Source organism: Vidua macroura, chromosome Z (assembly GCF_024509145.1).
Source record: "Vidua macroura isolate BioBank_ID:100142 chromosome Z, ASM2450914v1, whole genome shotgun sequence".
NCBI lineage: Eukaryota > Metazoa > Chordata > Aves > Passeriformes > Viduidae > Vidua > Vidua macroura.
In genome coordinates, this window is record NC_071611.1 from 37,838,861 (window position 1) to 37,854,737 (window position 15,877).

Genomic DNA, 15,877 nt, shown 5'->3' on the forward strand with positions numbered 1-15,877 from the left:
ACTCAGGAGCAATAGTGGCTGATGAAACTGTGTAAAAAATTTGACAGGCTAGGAAACTTTAAAATTTTTAAATAAACTTTTGTGATTCTTTCCCCACATTTGAGTGAAGGTTAGAACATAGGAAAAGCTCCAAAAACAGATCAAAAAATGTCCTCTGCTCTCCTAGGGTGAGAACTCCTCATGCCACAACATTTTAAGGCCCTGACTTTCCTTGCAGCCTTGTGTGTGGGGCTGGTTTTTTTGTTGTTGTTTTGTTTTGTTTTGTTTTTGTTTGTTTGTTTGTTTTGTGAGGACCTAAGTGGTAGTTAAGGTTAATGCAGTCTCACTTTTTTCCATTTCTCCATAATGAAAAATTAAAAATCTAATGTTATTTTTCCTTTTTTTTTTGCAATTGTGGCAAATATTAATTATACCTCAAACTTCTTTTAATAGAGCACTCATAACTGACATTATGACATTCTTTTATGTGTCATTATCAGAGACAACCTTAATTTTGCCTGCAGAATCCAAATGTAATTAGTGTGAAAAAGACACAGGAAACTCAAGCCCCCCCAAAATGTTATATTTTGATTATTAAAGGGTGTCTGCAGAAAAAGATCTGCAGAAGAGTACTCTGGGATTTACAAATTATTCCTTTCTTATTCTTCCTTGTTGAAATAGAATGTTTGGGCTCTCTTGAAGTACCTCATGTCTTCCACACTTTGTATCTCTTAAGGAAGAAGCAAGTGCTGAATGGACATAGCATTTAGCATAAGTGTCCAAAGCACTTTACACAGAGATCACAAGTTCAAATCCAATCCAGACTGGACCAATATTTAGTGGTGAGTCAAAGTTATGTGAAAATAATTACACAACAGCAGAATTTGTAGTAAATAGGATGCAGCATTACCACCACCAGCAGCAGTTAATTTGGCATTTTCAGGAGGTCAAGGATTCCCTGGACATGACATCCTAAAGACAGCCCTGAGGCATATTGATGAACCTGCTCAAGGAAGTTCAACCTGTTTGTCTGTTATGGACAGATGAGATTTTATTGTTTAGAGCTTTTAATTTTCAGAAACTTTGGAATCTCCAAAACATTAGCTTCATATTTAACATATTTAAAAATCACAATGCAAAAGTTTTTGAAAATTATATTTTAAATTAAGTATACTTGATATAGTTATAACAAGATTCTTCTACGTCTGGCATTAATTGATATGCGAAAAAGTTTTTCCACTCTGTCTTATCGAGTAATTATTTTACTCTCCTTAATCAGTATTAATGTTTTAGAAATGAACAAGTAAGTGCAAAAATTTTGAGATGAAACTTAATGTTCATGAATATGTAAAACCCCCAGATTTTTATAAGTAATGTTGAATCTGAATTGAAAGACATCAAGAGGGAAAATTCAGAGTGGAAAATTATTGACTAGAAAATAGGAAAACAGTTACCTAAGCTTGTGAAGGTATTTTTATATGTCTGGCTACTTCCACATTTCAGCTTTATAATTATTTGCTGGATTTGGTTTAGAGAATTTGGGATGTCAGAGTGCAAGAATTTGCCTCGTCCATGGCTGTCCGTAACAGTGCGCAGTATGGAGTACTATCAGCAAATTTAAACTTCTTCCTAAAGAGGAGTCAGTATATCAGTGAACGGTTTCTGGCAGTGGGACTTCTTTATCACGTTGGGGGCTTTTTTTTTTTTTTTTTTTTTTTTTTTTTTTTTTTTTTTTTTTTAATTGCGTTTATTTTATTAACTAAGTTTCACAAATGTAAAAGCAGTAAGAAGTAGATCAGCACTTGAGCCTAAAGAGATACTCGCTGCGCACAAACCAAACAAGCGACGAAAAGCTATTTCTTTTTTCCTGTTTTTAATTAATTCACGCTTTAAAAAAGCAGAAAACATCCGGCGTACAAAGCCCACGGTCACGCCGCACCCACATGAATTACCACCTCATCACAAGGCCGAGAAACCGGGCGGGCAAACCCCGGAAGAAAGAAACAAACAAACAAAGAAACAAAGAATTAAACAAAAATACAGCAAAAACAAGACAACAAGCAAACAAAAACAGAAAAAAAAAAGGGGAAAAGGAGCGATTTCTGTCGCCAGGCCGCTGCCAAGCCCGCCCCGCCCCCGGAGTGACGGGGAAGGCGCCGTCGGGGGGCGCCCTTCGCGTCGGCGGCTCCGCGCACCTCCCCTCGCGAGAGCGGGCGAGGTTTCCGGTGTTGTGGCTGCGGGGCCGCAATCATGGCGGCGACGCTCCGCGCCCGGTCGCTGAGGCACCTCCGCATCCGAGGTGAGGAGTGTCCCGCGGGCCGCCCCGCCGGCGTCCGCACCGCCACGGTGCCCGCACCGCCACGGGGCCCGCTGGCGCCCCCCGCTTCTCTCCTCCCTTTCTCTTCCCTGTCCCCGGCTTCTTTCTCCTCGCCCGTCTAACGCACTTCTCTCCCCCCGTCCCCGCAGGTCGGAACGACAGCGGCGAGGAGAACGTGTCCCTCGATCTCAGCCGAGGTACGGGCGAGGCGGGGGGGCCGCCCGACCCTCGCTGCGCCAGAGGCGGGCAGGGGGCACGGCGGAGCGGCCTGGTGGTGCTGTGGGGCGGGTGCGGGGGCCGGGGCCGCCGCCGGGGGCTGAGCGGAGCCGCCCGCGGGTGCGAGCCGCTCCTCGGGCACCGTGAGGCCGCGGCGAGGCCCTGCCCGGGCAGCTCCGGAGCCGCGGGGCTCCCTGCTGCCCGGCGTGCGTGCCGAGGCGACTCCGCCGCCACTGGGGCTGCCCTTGAAGCCCCTATTGCTCGCAGACAGGCTTGTTCGCAGTGACCGTGCCGTGCGCCTCCGAGCAGCATCTCGGCAGCGGCGTCTATTCCTTACTCCATCCCTTTCTCGTGTATCCCTGCGTGCCCTAGGCCGGCTGGCCACCCCGTTTGCCGTGAGCCTCTTGCTCCAAGACCAGCGGCCACTCGTCTCCCGTTTGCTTGTTAAATTGCTCCAAACATCCTCCACTGCTCTCAGATGTGTCTGGAGGGGGGGGAGGGGGGTGACTTAAGAGGACGGAAACAACGCTGCTACACGCTGAGAAGTTTTGTCTCAGACAAACAGGTACTCGTTCCCTACCCACACGTATAGGGTACAAAATGTGATCTTACCTAGCTGAGTACTGAGGTAAGACTTAGACCCTCTCAAAGAGACTGGAAAAATTCAAAAAGCAAACTGGAATGTTACTGCTCTAGAAGCAGCGATATTTCGTGGGACAGAGGATCCTGGTCTGGGGAGGGAATGAAGTTGATACTGGTGTGTAACTATTCTGCTTCAGGAGATCCAGGATGACTATTATGCTGAATAGATCCATTTTATGGGGAAGTAGGCAGGAAAAATGACAGAATCAATGAGATAAAAGTGACCTGTGAAATGGAAAGGAAGTAAAAATACCAGCAGCAGAAGTACTGTTTTCATCTTGGAATTGTTGATATTGCATTATACTTTCTCTAATTCTCTTTTCCCACAAAGTAAGCTGTGTTTAGTATTATTTTATTAAGCAATTCTGTCGTGGGCTACAAGTTATCTGTGTGCATACATACCATATTTACAAGTGTGTTTTAATAAAACAGGGAAAACTGCTGGGGTTTCCTCCGTTTAAAGAAACAGACTCTTCTCATTCTGTCTCCCAATGGACATGATTGCTTTAGAGAAATACTGTCTTTAAAAATTAAAGCATATGAAGCTTTCATCAGCAAAATGTGGAATGAAGGCCTTAACAGTTTAAGCACATGACAAAGTTATTCCTGTAAGCAATGTTACCTGTTCATAAAACCTGCAGAATTAGGATTTTAATGAATGGGTTTAATAATTTTTTTTAATGTTCTATAGCATACGGGAATATTTTGAGGTGAAAGAACAATACAGAAAATTTAAATGCTGGAGTGGTAGTTTTGAGATGTGGTCTGTTTGAAATCTTCTAATCAGAATTTGATAAGTGGCCATCATTGTGATATTGGTTTTTGCCATGAGGTGTTTTCAGCTGCCTGCTGATTCCAAGAGACCTGTAGTAGTAGCAGTACAACTATTACACGTGTATAGTGTTGTAAAAGAGGCTCTTGAGTAAGACGCAAACTGCATTTTTAATACGTGTTTTCGTTTTTTTTAATTAAAAAAGGTGTTTTGCACTGTGGAGATATATCTTCTGTTATCAAAAGTATAAGTCATTGGGGAAATCAAATGAGTAGCTACTTTAAATTTAGATGTTAAAAACCCAATGGTTTTGGGTTTTTTGTTAGACTACAGCTGACTGATCAGTCACCGTATAGCATCGTATATCTGTGTAGATATTAACTGCATTTTAAAGAGGAAACAAAAGCAAGAAGCTTAAAAGTCTCAGCAAGACATTAACTGAGCTAGATTTCCATGATTTCCATGGTGAACACGAGTATTTGTTTTTCCAGCTGTTACAATAGTTATGTAAGCAATTATTTTAAATATTTTGTTACCCTAATTTGGTACTAATAGCACAATGTTTTGATTCACTGTGTTGTGCAGATCACATAGTTTTCCACAGGGCTCACATTGGTATTAGCTTAAAAGAATGTTCTAATGTTTTTTGTTTCCTGGTACAACTGAACTTTGTGTTGATTAATGTGAAATATCTGATTTGGAGAAAGTAGAGAATCACCATAAACAGAGCCTCAGCCATATGCTTCTAGTTACAGGGGCCTCTTTGTTACAAACACAAGAAATTATATTGGTACTGCCTTACTTTGCATAGGTTCCTGTTAGTAATGGCATGACTTATCCTAGAGGTTAGACCTTTACTTGTCCATACCTGTGACTACACTTTCCATGCAAGAGGCCAGTGCTGTTATAAAGAACATCAAAACAAATAATAGATGTGGGGAGAGTGCTCCAGTTTATGCTGCTCTGAGTTCTGCTTCTTCCTGGCTTTTCGAGCAGTAAGGCTTGAGGCGTGCCTTGCTGCTTACAGAGTGATCTGCATTTCTCTGTATGTGTTTGGTTTGCTCTTTTCTCTGGTCCTGTAGTTACAGGGCTGCTCATGTTTTCCCAGAAGACACCAAGCTTTTTACAAATTTTTAACATGGCTGCTATACTAGGTTTACTTTTTGTAGCTTCTTGGTGCTTTGCCTTTTTTAAAATGATACATTATGTTTATGAAAGCCATTTTGCATGGTGGTGGATGCTACATTTTGTGTGTTTGTGTAGGTATGTATAAGCTTTCTGTTTACAGTTATTAATCTGGTTAAAGATGATAATGTAAAGTATGTGTGGTTTGCTTTTTCTGGTTTTTTTTTTTTTTTTTACTTTTATGGGGGGCTGGGTTGGTTCTTTGGGGGTTCTTTGTGTGTTCTTTTGTATCATTGGGGGTGGTTTTGTTGGTTTTTGTTTGGGGTTTTGGTGTATGTTTGTTCATTTGGTTTTGCGTTTTTTTTGTATTTATTTTGTTTCTGAGTCACTAAGCCCTGCCCATCTTCTAAGGGAATTCAGATAAATCTTTTTTAAGAAAACCACTTTGCTGAAGGGCTGATCAACTCTGGAAAAATTGTCCCCAGGATAAACATTTGTGTGTATAATGTTGGTATAGTAAGAAAAAAGGTGTAGATACAGGGTAGACTCATTGCTTTTGTCTGGTTAAATCATATATCATGTATTCTGTTGATTACAAAATTGCAATTAATAATTGGGATTTAGAGCACTCATGTTTTGGCCTTGTGTTATATTACCTGCTCAGAATAGAACAGAAAAGAAAAAGGAGGACAGACTCACCACCAGTACAACTCCCACTGCAGTCATCTGGAAGGAATTAGCAGTGGGATGAGAGAGATTGGCTTAATTAGACTGCTGAAATCAAGCTCGTAACTTCCTAAGGCCAGAAATGACAACTGGAGGTATCAACCAGATTAGTGCATTTGGTAGGGGTTTTTCCACTGACTTTGGCCATGGTTGTGTATTTAAGCATAATACAAATATTGTGCATGTTTTCTTTGTTTCTGACTGTTTTACAGGCATTCAAAGTTGAATTACAGGAGCAGATACACCTCCCGCAGCTCTGGGCACTGTTAAAGGCACGTGTAATCCACACTTCATGTGCTTCTAAGTTTTTGCGGGGAGGTTGGACTACATGACCTTGAAAGGTCCTTCTCAACCCATACCATCCTGTGATTCTTTGCTCACCTCTGTAACTGAATCACCTTGTACTGCTGGGTGACCAACACCTCTTCCTTTGTTGGAATTTTGGCTGTTGTCCTTGGGTCTTAAAGGCCTAAGTAGTTTGGAACTTGGCTAGTTGAGAGTAGTCTCATGGTTCATTATCTGTCGTCAGGCTCATCTTCTTTCAAGGGATCCCTATTTTCTTGGAATCCTATGGCTCAGAGATTGCACTGGCTATTAGGAACTTTTCAGAGCTTGTTTGCTTACTGGTGCAGGGGGGCCGACTGCATACTGAAGTTGAGTGATGTTTGTGTGTGTATGTATTCATTTCCTCCTTTTTGAGGGTAGCAGTCTTCACTTGCTGATAGTGTACTCTTTAAACAACTGAAATGTATCTCAAGCATTACTACTTTCATTTATTATTCAAAAACATGCATTACAAGATTGTACTTTGGTTTATCAACTTTTCATGTACAGCCGATTTTATTTTGTAGAGATTTTGTAGATGTTGAGTCTTCTGACTAACACAGGACATTCATGAACAAAGCAGCAGCTGAGAAAATGAGTTGTTTTTTTTTTTTTCTCCCTGAGACTGATATCGCAAAATTGACTAGTGTTATCTGAGAAAATACTCTTTCCTTTTTTGCCTTCATTTTTTCCTGTCATGAAGGTAATAATAAAACATAAAGGAATTCCATTTAACTTCATGGGTCTAAATGGTGTTACTTTTCTTACTATGCTTCCATAATTTTAAACCATGTAGTATTTGAGTCCATGTTCCCACATGGTATATCATAATGCATTGCATGCAGGGCAAACATCTCGGGATGCTATTTGCAGTTTACAGCCCACAGAAATGTCAGGCATTTTTAAGGGTTATTTGTGGGATAGTTAAAGAAGGCTGGATGAATTTTGTTTCCAAAATCAGCTTGAGATCTGATGACCATACTGTTTCCAGCTTCCTTCATCAGTGTGGAAGAAGCAGGGAGGAACAGAGCACACATCTGATACCAAAAGCTCAAGTAGTTGGGGAAGCAGAAAATAACCCTTTTGTATTGCTTGCAGCATGGCAGTAGGGAAACCACTGCAGAGATGGCAGCTGGTGCATACTTTTTGATGGCTCAGAGGCAGTTCTTCCACACTAATGGCAAGTCTGTTACAGAAACACCTTTAGGTAGTTCTTCCTGTACTTATGAAATGTGGCCTGGCTTGAAAACGTGGAGAAGTGGGACTCCACCACACCATAGAAACAATGTTTTTAAAGTAGCCAGATAATCAAAATGTGTGGGCACCTTTCACCCTCACTTTGCAATATTTTCATGGGTAGCTATAGCAGGATGTTGTGCTTGAGCAGGTCACACAGAGCAATAGGTGTTTTTTGCTCCCTTTTTTGTGAATCTGTAACAGAAACTGTAACAGTCATAAGAAGGTAATTAGTAACATTTTTTATTCAGTCTCCTGACGTGCGAAGTATGCAACAATGAGGCAAAAGCTGTTGGAGAGACCTCTTAACTTTGTTGATTGAGAAACGTTATGCTGCATTATTTTTGTATGTTGAAGTTTTTTATTATATAGGAGGAGCAAAGGGAAAGTGATCAATGATGGTGGCCTGCTAGCTTTTTTGGCAATGTGTAAGCTTTTGATAGGTTTTAAAAGTAAGAGAGTTAAAGTGCTGAATACATGCACTTCAGAATTAAGTCACACACTTAACTGTCCTGTGCTTTCACTTGTGCTTTAGTTGACCGTTGTTTTGGAATTGTATAGTGCATTGTCCCACTTAGATTAATAGCACTTTTGTACCTTTGGCTTTGCTTCCTAAGCACTGCTTTTATAATCTTAAGACTTCTCAGAACTACTAAGATGGTGTGTGCTTAAAATATTTCCACTTTCCATTTCTTCAAAACAAGAACAACATTTTTAATGAAGGAAAAATTTTAGCAAAAGACCACTTTAAAAATCTTACTGCTTGCTTATCTGTTGTTAAGATTTCTGTAGGAATTGGGTATTACCATGTCTTTGAAGATCTGCACTTATGTCTGTCTTTAAAGTTTTTGAGTAAAGCACCTCTAAATTTGTTTTTGTGTGTGGGTTCTTTGTTCTTGCTGTTGTGGTCAGAGAATAAAATGACTATTCTTAGATCTTTACTTTCTATTACAAGATATTATTCTGTGATTTGGATCGGTATCACTATACCAATCCAAACACCTTTGTAGATGTTCAAGCAATGCTGTGTTTTCACAACTTTTTTCAACATACTTCCTTCCTCCCCAAGTGCTGAAGTATCAAAATCTCCTGCTGCTGTCTTGATATATTTGAGTCTTTGTCATAAATATTATTCCTGGGTGTTTTGTTGCTTCCCAGCATCTCCCACTTAGAGATTAGAGCAATGCTTAGTTTCAGCATTTTTTTTCTCTTAGGGCCTATCCAATGTAGATGCTGTCTAAAGGAACACAGCCCTCATCATAAATACAGTCACCAAGGAAGCTGTGTCAACCATCTCCTGTCCATAAAGAAATACATCACTAGCCCAAGCTGATGACCTTCATCTGTACTTTACTAGTTCTCTAGCAATCTCAGAAAATTTACCCTAATAACATAAAAGAGTTGCTTAACATCAGATACAGTTACTTTTCTTTAAAGTGGGAAGAAGTGAAATAGCCATAGTTAAAATTGTAGTTTTCCAACTCTTAATATCCATACAAACTCTTAACACTGCAGAGAAAGGAGCAATGCTCAAGGGCTTTACAGGACAGCTTAAGAACTGTTATTGAAATGACAACTGACTTGGGGGAATGTACTAAAAATGAGATAAGTTTTTCTTAATTTTTATACTAACAGAAACTCATTCTGAGATTTCTTTTGTAAAACACAAGTCATCTATTAATACTAACTACCTTCTTGCAACTAAGGCAAGAACATATGTCTTGAGGCTTAGATAACTACACAAAAGATCAGGTAAAGTAAGAAGTTTGCTTTTCTTTGGAAGTGTTTTACCTGCATGCAGGCAGATGCTTTTACAATAGTGCGGGTGAATTCGCACACTGAGCAGTGCTGTGAATAGTTCTGATACAGAAGGGTAGGTGACATAACGCTGCTACAGAAGTGCTGCCTGACATTTATCAAATTTCTAACTGGAGCACTTGTGACTGTGTAAAATGTATCTGTTCTAGTTTGTGTCTGTAATGTTGGTATATTTGTTCATGTTGCAGAATTCCTTTTTTTTTTTTTTCATTTGCCTATCATCTGGTGTAGTGATGGAAAATTTTGGAAGCAAAACTTCAGAACATGATTAGTGAAAAGTGTATTCATCAGATCTTTGCATCTGATGTAAAGGAGGAACACTGGTAGAGATGCATAAATGAGAAAACGTAGTTAAAAATCCCCAAACCAAACACAAAACCCAATCCCAAAAAGTAAACAAAAAAATACTTACAGTTATATTTTTTAGTTATGTTACTGAATTTTACTAGCACATACTTGAAAGCTTTCTAGCTGTCACTGGTGGCCTGCATAATTTTGCATAAATAAATACATCGAAAAAATCTCTTTGCCTAAATTCTACCTCGACAGCAGTAGCCTTCGAATCAATGTTGCTCGTTAAAAAATTAACCTGAGTGATAGCCTTTATGACGTTTTCTTAAAAGGGGAGATTTTTTTTTTTTTTTCTAAATTTTCTGGTTTTGTTCTTCCCTAGACTTTTCTAAGCTCATTTTAGTTAAACTGCTGTCTACTGCTATGGGTTTGGGTACACCTGAAAAGTCACTCAGCTAATTGCTCCTGCAGCATTTCAGAAATACAGTTTTAAGTTTGTTTATTTATTTATTTACTTGCTTAGTAGAATTTCGTTTAATTGTCTGAGATACAAAATGAAAGTTTTTAATTCTTCATATAAATCTCTTCATATAAAGGTGTATGGTGAACAACACAGGGATTTTGTTTAGGTTTCTTTAGCTGCGTAGGAGATTGGTTTCCTGCTTAAAATGTACATAGACTATAAATAAATACATATATTTAAAAATAATTACTTCATAAAAAATGGAGGACTATCAAGAACAGCTGTTGCCTAGAAATTACTTATTTAAAAACAAATTATTAAATCTGTAAGTAATCTTATTCCTTTGTTAGCTCCTGAGCATGAGTGAAGTCATGAAGTCAGAATTCAGTTTGAAGCAACCTCATATCTAGAGAATTTAGATTGTGTTCATCTCCTTCTTTATGCAAACCATATGTGTGTGTCATGGGTAGACTTCTGGGCTTTTTCATGAGGTACAAAAAAATGAAATAGAAAAAATCTTGCTATTTCTATAAATGTGGCATTTGCAGCTCTGTTTTTAGCTTAGCCTGTTACTTCAGCTGGATAGGTTTTTCTGAGTTGAGATTGACCAATAGATTAGGTGTCTTCTGTCTTCAGAGAATTGTTTTTAGATCTTGTGAAATCTATAAATATGACTGACACTTCCTGTCCTTTTTCAGGAGAAATAGTAGAAGTCTTGAATGATCACAGCAATGTGACTATATTACCTGTGTGACAAAAGAATATGTCCTATTCCTTAGTATGAGGAAATAAAGCCCACAAATTTCATCAATCAGCACTGTTTTGAAATCTTCTGGTTATAAAGCATTTTAGAATGGGGAAATTAGCACATGACATTTGCTGCAGTTTAAATGTTTCCTGCTTCAGTCAGTACTGTTTGTGAATTACTTGTAGTTTCTAGTTGTGTCCCTGTATTAATGCTTGAATTTGAGTATGTTATTACTTCAGTGTTTCCATGTCATGCAAATTTTCCTTCATGTCCTTCATTGGCACACTGGGTGATCCTACATTTGCTAATGTTGATGGACTTCTTACATGATGCCCTGTGTAACAGGGTATTTCTGGGGACAGTGGCTACTTCCTGACAGCTTTGAGTTTATTGGTAAGTGCCATGCAACATTTATGCTTTCAGGTTCTTGAACATACTGAAATTATGCAGAGAAGAATAAGAATGCTAATTGAGAAAGTAGCCTCAGAATAAGATCATATTTCAGTTTGATAATATTCAGCAAACTATGTGATAAAAATTCTCTTGGGTGGTTTTGAAAGCTGATTTGCATGGTCCACTCTCCAAATACGAGTTGCAAGATGTCAGAAAGGCACAGCGTTTTGTTAAAACAATGGAAAATTATGACCATCCTGATATTTCTGCTTCTAGGAATGGTGGCAGAAAAGAAGAAAATGGATTGGAGGAACTGAAGATAATTTTCTAAACCATTACAATAAACTCATATTCACCATTCAAATTCGTAATTGATGTTCTGGGAAGTATTAATTTGATTTGTGTACAGACATAAGCAATTTTGTAAGTCTGGGAAAGGCTTTTACTAGCTCTTGACCATAAGAACAGTTGTACTGGGTCACTCCAACCTTGGCCGTAGTTGATAATTGTTGCAGAGAAGAGAGCAGAACAACAGGGCAAGCAAATGCATAGTCACACAGTTATGGAATGTTCCCCAGCCTCCAGCATTTTGACCCTCTGTGTTTTTTGTCTCCTTTATTTTTCTTTTTTGTTTCTCTTAAACATCTGAGCTTTTGAAAGTTTAAAGGAAGTTCTTCCTGAATTTAACTGTATTCCAGATTTACCTAATAATTTGTGTATTATTAGGTGGTCATGATAAAAATGTCAAGAGACTGTAATTCCAGTTTGGTTTTAGTCATGATAATATGCAATAGTTATGGTTGTGTATCTTGTAGTGCAGAGAGGTGACATTCTGGAGGGATTTTTTTGAGGGGCGAGAGGCAGAGAAACTTGGTCACAAATATATATATATCAAGACTTATTGCTATGATTCTTGTTATCAACATCATGTCTTCCTGGGAGTTGAAGATATAACTGTAAATTTAAATGGAGGACTAAATGAAACATTTTCTCTCTATGAATAGGCAAGGGTTTTTTTTAAGAGTTGTTTTTTAATATGTCTTGGTACCTTACGTAGTCTTAACTAATGCTATTTAATATTATTTTCATAATTGGTCTTTGTGGAAGCTTATGCAGGACACTAGATTTTGTGCTGCTGTAAAGCACTTAAAGAATAGTTTGTTTATCAAAAACTGTATGTAATTAATTTTCAAGTCAGCCTTGTAGTTATCCTTCAGAATGGTCCTTCAGTTTTCTCTTTCTGTCCTGGGAAAGCTCTTAACATTTCAGCTATGAAACCCATTTTTTACAAGTTTTAGCAGTAAAGCAATGCTGTTTACAAAGCTGCCATACAAGATCACACATTAGGAATAATTAACATAATTCCTAGGTGAAGATATAAGAATGGCTTTTGTACAGGTATAATCTCAATGTCTTTGTTAGAAATAATAATATAAGACCACATTCTGGAAAGTGGTCCATTTTGGAGCTGCTCTTCAAGCTGACTGAAACACCAACCTGCTTATTTCCTGCTACTTTTATATGTACTTAGGAATATTAAAATGGAAAAAAAAAAGTCCTTTAATTTACAACATCTATGCATATCTGCAGAAGAGAAATCTGTACAATCACAGTAGGCATTTAAATTTTACTTAATGTTTTCAGAAGCGCTTATGTGCCAAAGTAATCTTGATACGTGATTTCCTGTTTATCTGACATTCTAGTGATTCCTGAATCCTACCTTGAATGCACTGTCTTTTCCACTGATTTCTAGTTCATAGAACCTGAGTGAGAACCTGAGCTTTTAACCTGAGTGATGTAAGGAGAGGATGATTTTGAGACTTTCTTTGCTGACTGCCATGAAAGAGAGGATGTGTACTTTTTTCCATATTAGTGAGCCAGTTTCATATATTCATAGCTTTCTTAAGCAATAAGAAGGAGAATAGTTGCAGTTCTTAGTTTTTATTTGCTTTCTGTTTACACATACATGAGTTACTGGAACTTACCTATATTCAAAATAAAGTGCTCTTTGTATGGTTCTCCCATGAAAGCTATGAGAGTCAAACTAAATAAATCTCTAGGTGTGTTCTGCTGCAATGACTCTTAGTCATAGGTACTTTTTGAGGGGTTACTCTCAATTGTTAAAACTTGATATGTGTGTGAATTTTTTTAATCTAAAATTTTCAAGTCTTATTTGGCAAAACATAGAGTACGAAGTATTTCCCACCTTATGGCTTGAAGTGTGATAGTAGAATTTTTACTATAATCATAGGGCTTATCTGGCTTAGTATTGATTACATTTTTCAACATAATTACATTAACTTGATACTACAAACTGACAGGTCTTTTTAGTTTTACACTATAAATCAAGACATACCTTCAGTCTAAAGATGTATTACTGTGTTTTTGAAAATCACACGTTGAATGTAAAGTGTTCATGAACTAATTTTTTAGAATTTAGCAAAGTAGAGTTGATGTGTTAATACAAATAATACGGGAGTGATCTGTGTCACGGAGTTTGCTTTTTTTATGTAGCATTCTCAGGTTTTCTGAGAATATGCAGTGAGAATATGCAGTGCAGTTTACACCTTTTGAATTAAATGTAAATTAAGAATAATATCAAGAAGATTACATAAGTGTCCTGATTTTTTTTTCTTGCAACAAGTTGATAATGGTAGAATATGACTTACTATTGATGTCTCATTTCATTATTAAAGGTCTTGATTAAAATGTGTTTTAGGAGGCTGATTACTTATTGTATAGTCTTACATAGGCACCTCTAAGTAACTGATTTCTAATGTTTCACTGCTTTTAATAACTGATAACTCGTTTCAGGGGAAGTGAAGAACAGTGCATTAATGTTTCTAGTCAGTGTATTTCACTCAACTTCTTTTATTTTGGCAGCATGTACTTTAACAAGCTAAGAACAGCTTAACAATATGCAATTGCATGGCATTTACACTTTAAAAATATCTAATAAATGTAGAAGTGTATAGGAGGTTCATCAAAATGATCCATTATCCAATCATTACTGTGATTCTTTCAGTAAGAGGAAGATAACCTCTCGTGTATGTCAATGCTTGATTGTAGAGAAGTACAACTTCCTTCTTTAAAGGAAGTATTTAATCTTTTATCTCACTTTTTGGCCTTGTGATTCTAGTAGGTGTGACATCAGTCTCTCACTTGAGAATTACTGAACATATATATATATATATGTATGAATATATATACACATCGGCTACTGTATACAGTACTGTGTACTGTTTTAGCACCTACCAAGTGATGCATATAATACACACTCCTCAGTTTAACTCATGCCTCACTTCAGAGTTACTGAATTATTTGTGTGCTAAAGCCTGCCATTCTTTTTTTTTTTTCTTTTTTACTCACATGTGCATAACAGAAGAGAATTGGCATGCTTCTAGCACACTCAGAGTGGTCAAACAATGCTGCTAAATCTGTCAGGCAAACGGAGTTGTTACTTGTGCTAATATAGCTATTGCTGGTCCTATTTCATCCCTGCATTAGATGGAGCGCTAACTGTTTTGTGTAGCTGGACTACTGTCTTGTGCTTTCTCTCTGGAGAATGGGATCTGTCAGAATGTGTCGTGGTTCTCACTGGGAGAAAACAATGTCATGGTCCTGAAGGGGTGAAAAAAATGAGTCAAGCATTAAAAGGTCATGAGAGTTTAAAACAAACAACACAGCATTGGAAATATTTGATATACAGCATCTGTGAAGTACTTTTAGGCATAGAGAATAATGGAGTTCCTGAGGCTAGAGTTTTAAAAAAACACCTTTGCTGTGTGCTATAGATTATACAGGGTGTTAGTGCAAAGAATTGCGGGTGAGAAACTGTTTTATATAACAGAAGTAAACAGAACAACTACTGTTGCTTCAAAGTTTTTGCTGTCCAACAAAAAGCAGAGAGAAAATGAGAATATTGATGAGCAAGCTAAGCTCTTGCTGCAGGACACAAGTGAGCTGACTTGCAGTTTTTATATGTATCAATGAGTTTTTAGATGACATTTGAGCAAAGTGGCTTTGTGTACAATAATTGGGACAACTCGCCAATTGTAAAGTCCAGTCAAAAAAAAAAAGGTGACTTCTTTCTACTGAGTGTCATGTGGAACAGGTATGTCTTGCTTCCACCACACTACCTTTGAATGGCTCAGTGGCACAGCTGCTTCTGAGTGGGTTTTGTAAGAATTTAGTATTCAGTTTGAGTCAGTAACTCAGTAGAGAACTAACATAGAAGAACAAGAAATGGATTCTACTGAGATACTTGGCAGGATGATTTTATTGTGAATTTGAAGAAGGATGCTGAAGTAGTGTAAACAAGAAGGGTGTATTATGGCGGGACAGGAGAGGGAAGGAAAGTAAGGGAAGAGGTTGCACATCTTCTTAGAAGAAAGCTGGAAGATCAGTTTAGTCATTTTGCACGGCTCCACCCTCAGAAGCACCATGGGAAAGAATATGAAGATATTTGGTTGTAGCTGTGGGCCAACTGGAGATCGTAGAATCGTTTTGGTTGATCATCGAGTTCAACCATAATCCTGACATTACCAAGTTCATCACTAAACTGTGTTCCTAAGTGCCATGTCTGTGCATCTTTTAATTACCTCCAGGGGTGGTGACTCAACTACTTCCCCAGGCAGTTTGTTCCAGTGCTTGACAACCCTCTGAGTGAAGAAATTTCTCCCAAGAAAAGTCAGTGTATCAGTAATAAATGAAGTGAGTCAGGAAAGAATAGACTTTTGAGAGGGTCTTAAAATAATAAGCTACTTATCTTCTTATTTTATTGTTTTAGATACAAAACAGGAGGAGCTAGAGAGCAAGAGCTAAGAA

At 38.0% G+C, this 15,877-nt stretch overlaps 1 protein-coding gene across 1 annotated transcript in view; it reads left to right on the plus strand.

The window, feature by feature from the left end:
• Positions 1-2,209: 2,209 nt before the first annotated feature.
• Positions 2,210-15,877, plus strand: part of RICTOR (RPTOR independent companion of MTOR complex 2) — a 75,578-nt gene continuing 61,910 nt past the window's right edge. Inside the window, exons 1-2 of the mRNA XM_054004284.1 lie at positions 2,210-2,278; positions 2,446-2,493. Of these exons, the coding sequence (XP_053860259.1) occupies positions 2,230-2,278; positions 2,446-2,493 (97 nt within the window). The 5' untranslated portion in view covers positions 2,210-2,229. The remainder of the gene's footprint in view (positions 2,279-2,445; positions 2,494-15,877) is intronic.